This window comes from Hemitrygon akajei, unplaced genomic scaffold (assembly GCF_048418815.1).
Source record: "Hemitrygon akajei unplaced genomic scaffold, sHemAka1.3 Scf000048, whole genome shotgun sequence".
NCBI lineage: Eukaryota > Metazoa > Chordata > Chondrichthyes > Myliobatiformes > Dasyatidae > Hemitrygon > Hemitrygon akajei.
Window position 1 is genome coordinate 2,647,520 of NW_027331934.1, and position 11,508 is coordinate 2,659,027.

At 48.0% G+C, this 11,508-nt stretch overlaps 1 protein-coding gene across 1 annotated transcript in view; it reads right to left on the reverse strand.

Moving 5' to 3' along the window:
• Nucleotides 1-11,236, reverse strand: part of LOC140720887 (NACHT, LRR and PYD domains-containing protein 3-like) — a 31,670-nt gene extending 20,434 nt beyond the window's left edge. Inside the window, exons 1-5 of the mRNA XM_073035734.1 lie at nucleotides 11,176-11,236; nucleotides 10,217-10,383; nucleotides 9,136-9,307; nucleotides 8,989-9,039; nucleotides 649-2,386 (exon numbers count right to left, since the gene is read on the reverse strand). Of these exons, the coding sequence (XP_072891835.1) occupies nucleotides 649-2,386; nucleotides 8,989-9,039; nucleotides 9,136-9,307; nucleotides 10,217-10,383; nucleotides 11,176-11,236 (2,189 nt within the window). The remainder of the gene's footprint in view (nucleotides 1-648; nucleotides 2,387-8,988; nucleotides 9,040-9,135; nucleotides 9,308-10,216; nucleotides 10,384-11,175) is intronic.
• Nucleotides 11,237-11,508: the final 272 nt, after the last annotated feature.

An 11,508-nucleotide genomic window follows, 5' to 3' on the forward strand; every position in this document is an offset into this window, starting at 1 on the left:
GAATGGGGATGAGGGCGAGATTCCAAAGAATGGAAGGGGGATTGGGATGAAAATTCCCACAGGAGGATTCCAAGGGTAAACAATTATCCTACAAGACGAGAGGATGCAGAATTTTTTTGTACGTGTGTGTTGGGTCTGAACAGAGACCCAGAGGAGATGCGCCCTTGCTCTTTCCGTATCTGGAATTGAGCAAAGTCACACACGGGGAATGGCAGGGGAGGACAATCTCACAATGGTATTTATTTCTTTCTCACTGGGACAGTGTGCTGACGGTCTCTTGTCCCTCACTGGGAAGGGGTTGTGAATCTCTGACCCACCAGCTACAGTCAGTGTCGGTCTGGGTGTCAGTAACAGTGAGAAGGAACATTGTCAATGGACGTGTCACAGGCAGTGAGAAACACGGCTATTCCTGTGACTTACTACCATTAAACCAATGGCCCATTGTTCACTGATCTGATGAAGTCTCCAACATCCCTTCACAAGGAGCCACAGAACCCTCCCGTCCTTGGGGAATTACTGACCGATCCCCTGGGGATTTGTCACAATTCTTCACAATCTGATTTACTACAAATTTACTGAAATTCCTTTACATTGAAACAACACACTGGAACAATTTCACTGTTCAGAGTGAGAGATAAATCAAGTTACCTCAACTCCTGGCACTTGTGCAGCCCGGGTCCCAGCCGCTGGATTCCTTCACACTGAATGTGGCGGTTCTCCAGGTCGAGGTGTTTTATTGTATCACAGAGTCCGATGACATGAGACAGGACCGCGCAGTCAATCGGGGTCAGTGTCATTCCACTGAATGAAAATGTTTCCTCAGATCCCAGTGCGGCCTGAGCCAGTCCACGATTCTGAGACTCAAACAGGTAGTGCAATGTGTTCAGGCGGCTCCTTTTACCAGCTTCACTCCCCGTGTTTCTACTCTGACGTTTAACCTCCTCCTTCACCCAGTCAATCACCCGGCAGGTTGTTTGATGAGGAAATGGACCCAGAAACTCCTCCAGGCCCCGAGCTGTCATTGGGGAGGAGAGACCAGCAACAAAACGGAGAAATACCTCAAATCGCCCATCTGTCATGTTGTGGGCTTTAGTGAGGAATTTCAGGATATCCCCGGGATGTGGATTCAGGAATTGTGCAACTGCAGCTACAAACTCTTGGATGGTGAGGTGTGGGAATGTGTACACCACGCTCCGGGCAGAATCCTCTCTCTCCAAAAGCTCCATCAGGAACCCGGACAGGAACTGGGACGGCAGCAGATTGTAGTTGATCAGGTCTCCATCTGTAAACACAATCTTCTTCTCGGACACTCCTCTGAAGGCCATCTGACCAACCCTGAGTAACACATCACGGGGGTTCTCAATCTCACGGCCGTGGTTTTTCAGGATGTTGTAAATATAGTAGGAGTACAGTTGGGTGATGGTCTTGGGAACTCGCTGCGGGTCCCTGACTCTTTGTGTGAAGAAGGGGCCCAGTGCCAGAGCAAGGATCCAGCAGTAGGAGGGGTTGTAGCTCATGGTGTACAGGATCTCGTTCTCCTTCACGTGTTTGAAAACAGCTGCCGCCACCGTCTGATCTTCAAAATGTCTGATGAAATATTCTTTCCTTTCCTCACCAGCAAATCCCAGGATTTCAGCACAGACACTGATCTCAGCCTTTTCCAGTAAATGTAATGCAGTGGGGCGGGTGGTCACCAGCACTGAACACCCTGGGAGCAGCTTGCCCTGGATTAAACTGTACACAATGTCAGAAACCTTGCACTTGAAATCAGGATCTATGCATGTGGACCGAGGTGCTGTGTCTCTTTGACTGTCAGTAAAAACAATTTTGTCATTGAATTCATCCAAACCATCGAATATAAACAGCAATCCCTCTGGGTTCTTCCAGACCTCTTTCAGGATATTCCCAAAGTAAGGATACTGATCCAGAATCAGTTCCTTCAGGTTTATTCTGCAGTTAATGGAGTTTAAATCCCTGAATTTGAAACTGAAGACAAACTGGAACTGTTGGTATATTTTCCCCGTGGCCCAGTCATAAACAATCTTTTGTACCATTGTTGTTTTCCCGATCCCCGGGACTCCAGCCATTGCTGCCGAACTCCCAGATTTGGATTTATTCCGGGAAAAGCTGCTCTGGAACAACTGATCAGTCCGGATTTTTTCCAGCTTTCTGTGGAGATGTTGCTCTCTCCACTTCTCGTGGTCTCTGCCTCTTGCCAGCAGCTCATGTTCCACCAGTCTCCGATCTCGAACAGTAGAAATGACCGTCAGCTCAGCGTATCGATCAACCAGCTGGAAAACCTTCACCTTCTCCCTCATCAGGATCGTGTTCACTCTGAGTTTTTCAGTTTGTGCCCGCAGAGTCTCCTTGTGTTTCTGTTGAACATCTTCCATGGGAACAGACAGTGGACAAACTGTTAGATGCCTCAACTCAGAACTCAGTATTTAAGCACACAAGAGTTATCTCAAAGATATTGCATTATTGGATTCATCAACGGATGTTCGTACAGTAAAGTAAATTTGATTAACAGACCGCTGACTGGACAGAGAGACCTGGTCCAGATAAACACCAGGTCATCACATTTCCACATTAACTGTGCTATGAAGGTAAGAATTTCCCTGGTAGTTTACTGACCCCAGATTGTCCCGTACTTGTCAAACTCCCACTACTGCCACAGATATCATTGTTCCTGTGGAAGAAACTTTTAATCCCCTGTGTTGATGTTGTGTATAGACATAGCAAAGAGGGTAGTGGGAATTCTACCAAAGGAACAGGTCAGGGAATCACAGCTTCCCCCTCCTAGCATCACTGATTCAAATTGCAAAGAGGCAGCTTTGCTGATCAGCACGTGCACTGTGTGTGACTGGTTGGTGTGTGTGGGATCTCAAAGTGTGTTCGAACCCTTCCATGGGTGTGAGGGGTCTCGCAATGTACCTGGACTGTGTATGGAGGTCTCAAAGTGTGACAGCATACTGTCGGGGTGTGTGGATTCTCACAGCGTGAAAGTGGTTGGTGCTGTCTCATACTGTATCAGGGCCCTGTTAGGGGTGCGTGGGGTCTCACAGGGTTTCCCGACACTGTCAGGGCTGTGTGGGGTCTCACACTGTGTCAAGGCCCTGTCAGGGGTGTGTGGGATCTCACACTGTGTCAGGACCCTGTCAGGTGTGTGTGGGATTTCACACTGTGTCAGGACCCTACAGGAGTTTGTGGTGTCTTCCATTGTGCCAGGACCCTGTCAGTGGTTTGTAGGATCTCGCAGTGTGTCGGGACCCTCTTATGTCTGTCTGGGTTCTGTCAAAGTGGCAGGACTCTGTAAGGTATGTGTGGGGTCTCACAATGTTTCAGGACCCTGCCAGGTGTGTGTGGGGTCTCACTATGTTTTAGGACTCTGTCAGAAGTGTGTGGGGACTCACAGTGTGACTGGACACTCGCAGGATACATGGGGCCCAACATTGTGTCGGGACTCTGCCATGGGTTTGTGGGTTCCACAATGTGTCAGGAAACGGTCAGGGGTGAGGGTTCTCACAGTGTGTCAGGACCCGGTCAGAGCATGGCGGGAACCTGTTAGGAATCTGCCGGGTCTCAAAGTGCATCAGGTCCCTAGCAGGAGAGTGACATGTTTCAGAGTGTGCCAGGACCCTGTCAGGGATGTGTGGAGTCTCACAGTGTGTCAGGACTCTATCAGGGGTGTGTAGGCTCTCACTGTGTGTCAAGACTCTGTTAGGGATATAGACAATAGACAATAGGTGCAGAAGTAGACCATTCGGCCCTTCGAGCCTCCATCACCATTCTGAGGTCATGGCTGATCATCTACCCAGTTCTTGCCTTGTCCTCATATCCCTTGATTCCCCTATCCATAAGATACCTACCTAGCTTCTTCTTGAAAGCATCCAGAGAATTGGCCTCCACTGCCTTCCGAGGCAGTACATTCCAGACCCCAACAACTCTCTGGGAGAAGAAGTTTTTCCTTAACTCTGTCCTAAATGACCTACCCCTTATTCTCAAACCATGCCCTCTGGTACTGGACTCTCCCAGCATCTGGAACATATTTCCTGCCTCTATCTCTTCCAATCTCTTAATAATCTTATATGTTGCAATCAGATCCCCTCTCAATCTCCTTAATTCCAGCGTGGACAAGCCCAGTCTCTCTAACCTCTGTGCGTAAGACAGTCCGGACATCCCAGCAATTAACCTCGTGAATCTACACCGCACTTCCTCTATAGCCAGGATGTCCTTCCTTAACCCTGGAGACCAAAACTGTACACAATACTCCAGGCGTGGTCTCACCAGGGCCCTGTACAAATGCAAAAGAATTTCCTTACTCTTGTACTCCATTCCCTTTGTAATAAAGGCCAACATTCCATTAGCCTTCTTCACTGCCTGCTGCACTTGCTCATTCACCTTCAGTGACTGATGAACAGGTACTCCTAGATCTCTTTGTATTTCTCCCTTACCTAACTCTACACCGTTCAGATAATAATCTGCCTTCCTGTTCTTACTCCCAAAGTGGATACCCTCACACTTATTCACATTAAACTTCATCTGCCAAGTATATGCCCACTCACTCAGCCTATCCAAGTCACCCTGAATTCTCCTAACATCCTCATCACATGTCACACTGCCACCCAGCTTAGTATCATCAGCAAACTTGCTGATGTTATTCTCAATGCCTTCATCTAAATCGTTGATGTAAATCGTAAACAGCTGTGGTCCCAATACAGCGCCCTCTGGCACCCCAATAGTCACCACCTGCCATTCCGAGAAACACCCATTCAGTGCTACCATTTGCTTCCTATCTGCCAGCCAGTTTTCTATCCATGTCAATATGTTCCCCCCAATGCCATGAGCTCTGATTTTGCACACCAATCGCCTATGTGGGACCTTATCAAATGCCTTCTGAAAAGCGAGGTACACTACATCCACTGGATCTCCCTTGTCTAACTTCCTGGTTACATCCTCGAAAAACTCCCAATAGATTCGTCAAGCATGATTTGCCCTTGGTAAATCATGCTGACACGGCCCAATCCTATCACTGCTATCTAGATATGCCACTATTTTATCTTTAATAATGGACTCTAGCATCTTTCCTACTACCGATGTTAGGCTGACAGGACGATAGTTCTCTGTTCTCTCCCTCCCTCCTTTCTTAAAAAGTGGGATAACATTAGCCATTCTATGATCCTCAGGAACTGATCCTCAATCTAAGGAACATTAGAAAATGATTACCAATGCATCCGCAATTTTCAGGGCCACCACCTTTAGTACCCTAGGATGCAGACCATCTGGACCTGGGGATTTGTCAGCCTTCAGTCCCATCAGTTTACTCATCACCGTTGCCTTCCTAATGTCAATCTGTTTCATTTCCTCTGTTACCCTATGTCATTGGCCAATCCACACATCTCGGAGATAGCTTATGTTTTCCCTAGTGAAGACAGATCTAAAGTACTTATTAAATTCTTCTGCCATCTCTCTGTTTCCCATAACAATTTCGCCCAATTGTTTCCCATAACAATTTCTTCAAGGGCCCAACATTGTTCTTCACTATCTCCTTTCTCTTCACATACCTAAAAAAGCTTTTGCTATCCTCCTTTATATTCCTGGCTAGCTTGCATTCGTACCTCATTTTTTCTCCCTGTATTGCCTTTATAGTTAAGTTTTGTTGTTCCTTAAAAATTTCCCAATCATCTGTTCTCCCACTCACCTTAGCTCTGTCATACTACGTTTTTTTTTTAATGCTGTGCAATCTCTGACTTCCTTTACAAACCACTGTGGCCCATTTACCCCCTTTGAATCCTACCTTCTCCGGGGGATATGTGGGTTTTCACAGTGTTTCAGGACCCTGCGCAATATATGTGAGGTCTCACCATGTGCCAGGACACTGTCGGAGGTGTGTTGAGTCTCGCAGAGTTTCAGGTCTCTGTCATGTGTGTGTGACATCTCACAGTGTGTCAGGACCCTGCCCGGTGAGTGCGGAGTCTCTCAGTTTGTCAGCACGCTGCCAGGGGTTTGTGGGGTCTTACAGTGGGCCAGGACCCTGTCAGGGGTTTGTAGGATCTCGTAGTGTGTCGGTACCCTCTCATGTGTTTCTGGGTACTGTCAATGTGTCAGGACCATGTCGAGGTTGCATGGGGTCTCACAGAGTATTCTGACCCTAGCAGGCGTATGTGGGGTCTTTCAGTCCTTTATTATCCGGTCACTGGTGTGCGGTGTCTCACAGTGTGTCAGAACCCTGTCAGGGGGGTGGGGTCTCAGAGTATGTCAGGACGCTGTCAGGGATGAGTGGGGTCTCACAGCATGTCGGGAACCTGTCAGAAGTGTGTCGGGTCTCAAAGTGTGACTGGTTCCTAGCAGTGGAGTGACAGGTCTCAGAGTGTGTCAGGACCCTGTCAGGGGTGTGTGGGGACTCACAGTGTATCAGGATAGTGTCAGAAGTGTATGGGGTCTTACAGTGTGTCAGGGCCCTGCCAGATGTGTGTGGGGACTCACAGTGTTTCAGGACACTGATAGGTATGTGTGGGGTCTCACAATGTTTCAGGACTCTGTCAGGAGTGTGTGTGGACTCACAGTGTGACAGAACACTGTCAGGATGCGTGGGGCCCAACTGTGTGTCAGGACCCTGCCATGGGTTTGTGGGGTCCACAGTGTGTCAGGAAACGGTCAGGGTTGTGTGTCGTCTCACAGTGTGTCAGGACCCTGTCCGGGGTGCGTGTGTTCTCACAGTGTGTCAGGACCCTATCCGGGATGTGTGGAGTTTCACAGTGTGTCAGACCCTGTCAGGGGTGTGTGGGGTCACTCACTGTGTCAGGACCCTGCCTGGTGTGTGTGGGGTATGACAGTGTTTCAGGATCCTGTCAGGGGTGTGTATGGTCTCACAGTGTCAGGATACTGTCAGAGGTGTCTGGGGTCTCACTGTGTATCAGAACATTGTTACGGGCATGCGTGGTCTCACAGTGGATCTGAATCATATCAGCTGTGTGTTCTGTCTCACAACGTGTCGGATACCTGTTTGTGGTGTGTGGGGTCTTTCAGTGTGTCAGGTCCCTGTCAGGAGTGTGGTGTCTCACAGTGACGCAGGACCCTTTCAGGGGTTGGTGGTGTCTCACACTGTTTCAGGACCCGGTTAGAGGTGTGAGGGGACTCAAAGTGTTTTCTGACACTGATAGGGGTGTGTGGGGTTTCATAGTGTCTCAGGACCCAGCCCGGCGTGTGGGTGGTCTCACACTTTGACAGGACCCTGCCCGGTGAGTGTGGTGTCTCACCATGTGCCAGGACACTGTCGGCGGTGTGTTGGGTCTCACAGACTGTCAGGTCTCTGTCATGTGTGTGTGACATCTCACAGTGTGTCAGGACCTTGCCCGGTGTGTGTGGTGTCTCACAGTGTATCAGGATCCTGTCAGGGCTGTGTGGGATCTCACAGTGTGTCAGGACCCTGTTAGGGGTGTGTGGGGTCTCACAGTGTATCAGGACCCTGTCAGGGGTGTGTGGGGTCTCACAGTGTGTCAGGACCCTGTCAGGGGTGTGTGGGGTCCCACAGTGTGTCAGGACCCTGTCAGAGGTGTGTTGGGTCTCCCAGAGTGTCAGGAACCTGTCAGGGCTGTGTGGGGCGTCACAGTGCGTCAGGAACCTGTCAGGGGTGTGCGGGGTCTCACAGTGTGTCAGGACGCAGTCAGTAGTGTGCGGGGTCTCACAGTGTATCAGGATCCTGTCAAGGGTGTGTGGTATCTCACAGTGTGTCCGCACCCAGTCAGGGGGTGTGTTGGGTCTCACGGAGTGTCAGGAACCTATCAGTGGTGTCTGGGATCTAACAGTGTGTCAGGACCCTGTCGGTGGTGAAAGCAATAACAGACGACAGAGGCGTGAACAGTTTGAAAACATCCTGTTACCATTTGAAAATTAACTTCCTTGGAATTTGTTCTTGGAAATGAGACAGGCTGAATGAAGGTTGTGGCCTTATATTTCTGTTCAAGGGCTTCGAGTAATCAGTTAAAGCATGGGCTACTGTGAGATTAATAATCTTTACGATATCTGTCTTTCCTTCGCCCTCTCCTCTGTTGAATGTGCAGTTGAGTGGTCCAACTCTGTCTGCGATGATGAAGCCTCACAATCTCTTGAGCCCAAGAGATTCCAGTTGCATTTTCGGTGACACAATGTGCTAACGGATGTAGTGAATTTCTTATCCAGACGGTCACAATTTAATTAATTGCAATATTATTTATAGATATTTTCAGTCCTTTCCACCTTTTTGCTACAATCCCACAACCCTCGGTTTCTCTGTCCTAATTCCCATCTCTCACCCTTCCACAGTGTCCACACAACACAGGCACACATGAATTTCAGCTGAGAATTTAGTCTCTGATCTCCCCCTCACTAACATTGTTTCCTGATGGAATTCCAGGATTATTGAGTGGGAGATTGAGCTGGATAACTTTAGCAGTGTTTGCACTAAGGGGTTGCCAATGTGAAGAGAGTGGGGTTCATATGCAGCTCTGGGATTAAACAGACTAGTTGGGGTGTTACCTGCTTTTCTCACTAAATGGACGTTGTCATGCTTATTCTGTGACGAGGACTTCAATGGACTCCCAATTCTAAAAAATGATAACCTGTCGCATCTGAGGCAGTTTAGAAATGTGATTTAGGATTAGGGTGTTGGGTTGGGTGGTTGTAGGGATATTATTTCATTTTTCGGAGTGAGAAATTTCCCATAGTTTCGCTCCTCAGATTGCCCTCTTCTCCATTCTGACCACGGTAGGGGGACCTGTCTTTGCAGGACCCAGGGATGAGTGATCTCTTTCAGCAAAGCCTCCAACTCTTTGCGTGCTTCCTCATAATGTCTTGTGAAAACTCTCCCTCCAGTAAACATTTTTCCATGTGTCTCACTGTGTGTTGTGACACGGTGGAACATTTTCCTGATCAAATCCTCCTGGCTCAGCAACGATAGCTCCCTACACAACATCAACCATTGATGGAAACAGCGGTTTCTTCACTTACCTTTCAGCTCCCTGGGAATTTCCGGTACGGGTCGATGGACCGGAACACAACCTGTTCAGATTTAAAATAATTTTACACGTTTCAATTCCTCAAATTTTAAGTATGAAATATTTGAATCCAAAAGTAAATTAACATCTGATATCTCACCATGTTCCTGTATTTCTTTCAGTATTTTGTCCAACTTTGGGACACCAATCCGCATTTTCACAAAGGTTTCCCACATCACCCTCCGGGCGCGGGAGCCTTTCTCCATCACCAGGCTCAGGAGGAGTTTAGAACTGTCCGCCCGCTCTCCCTTATCAGCGAGATCAGAGATTTTCTGTGAAGAGTAACGGTGAACATATTGGGGACTGACAGATTCACACAGAGAATGAGAAGTAAATGATGTGCTCTGTAACGGGATCACACTGAGCAGTCACCAGGACGGGTGCTGATCCTGTCTGGACATGGACTGTACATTCTGAGTGCAGAGCACACGGAGGGACATTCACCGTGAACCTGGTCCACCAGTCAATGAGATCCTGGCTGGTCTGTGACCGCTTTATTGACGTGACTCCAAATCCATAAATAATTCCTCACTGGATTTGACGGTGTAAAACAGAAATCAGAAAATAACGATCACAGATGAAGAAAGAAGTCAGGAGGGTTTTTATAACAGAGTGAGCAGTCTCGGAGAAGTTGCAGAAAAGATGATGTGATTCATCCCCTCAGTTCCCCAGTGTCGAACATGACAGCGGATTACTGGCTGACACCTGATGCCTTTCCTTTGCCTTTTCCAGTGGAGGATTATTCTGTGATCACACATTACAACATGGCAGTATTCTACGATCCAGACTGTTTGCAGTTACAGATTGAAACACAATCATCTCCACCCAGAACAGAACACACTCGAGCTCCTGTGGCACCCACTGATGATGTCCCGGTTCTCACTGTCATCCTGCCATCACACTGCACATTTTCCCAAACCGAAACTTCCAGTAATATTTCAATTTAATACTTCAAGCACACACGACTCAACTCGCTCTGAATATTGAGGGGATACCCAGCAGTCCGCAGGGTCGTTTCACCTTTTCTATCACTGGTTCAGATTCACATTTTTGTGATTGTCTGTACGGTATTTATTTCCCAGTTGTTCCTTTATCTCATTTAATATCCGATGAGTGAGAGTCCCGACACCCATCAGTCCTGTGATGTGTGAAAATTCAAACCCATTCTCCCTTCCACTCACCCGATGTTCCTCTCCGCTGAACTGATTCTCGGCCGTTAACGCCAGGCTCACTCCGTGCACCCCTCCTTCCATCGCCTGCTCCAGCCTGTCCCGGTAGAAGTCCGTCAACTGCAGCAGCTGGAAATCGTCCCAGCTCGCCAGGAGCTCTGTGATCACTGAGCTCCGACCTGTGAAGGAAAATGGGGAAGATTAACGTTATTACCAAACTCCTATTGGGTTCCTCTGGAACCTAAAGGTGGTGCGCCAGGTCACCAAACACAGTCCGAAATATATATACAAACACGAGGAAATCTGCAGATGCTGGACATTCAAGCAACACACACAAAAAATTCTGGTGAACGCAGCAGGGCAGGCAGCATCTATAGGAAGACGTACAGTCGACTTTTCAGGCCGAGACCCTTCGTCAGGACTAACAGAAAGAAGAGATAGTAAGAGATTTGAAAGTGGGAGGAGAGGGGTGATCTGAAATGATAGGAGAAGACAGGAGGGGGAGGGATGGGGCTAAGAGCTGGAAAGTTGATTGGCAAAAGTGATACAATGCTGGAGAAGGGAGAGGATCATGGGACGGGAGGCCTAGGAAGAAAGAAAGGGGGACGGGAGCCCAGAGGATGGAGAGCAGGCAAGGAGTTATAGAGAAAGGGACAGAGGGAGAAAAAAGAGAGAGAGAAAAAAAAGGGGAAAATTATAATAAATGAATAAGGGATGGGGTACGAAGAGGAGGAGAGGCATGAACGGAAGTTAGAGAAGTCAAAGTTTACGAAGGGGAGGGGGAAATTAGCGGAAGTGAGGGAAGTCAATGTTTATGAAGAGGAGTGTCTTCTCTAACTCAGTTAATGCCCCTTCTCTGTCATGTCTCTACCCAGTCCCTTCACAGATATTTTGTGAATTGCCGATATTGAATTAAACCCAGACTCACAGTCAAGACAATATTTATAAATTAATGTATTTCGCCAGCATACCTGTGTCCTTTCCCGATGTTGACGTCATTGGAACTCCACCACTGCTCGCTCCGTTACCCATTTCGAAGACAGTTCTGGTCAGATTCTACTGCTTTCTAACAAACAAAATTAACAGGATGCTCAGACATTATTTGAGGTGTAAATGCGAACACTTTTTTTTTAACTGAGTCGCACGCTTCCAAACATCTTGAACCTATCCACTGAACACTTGACATGGCCTGATCTACCTGCGGCCATCGACCCACAACCACACAATGTCCATTTCCGCGCTCTCCATGGATTGTATACTAAGCCAGGATTTTCTAGGGCAGCTACTCACTATATTACCAGCAA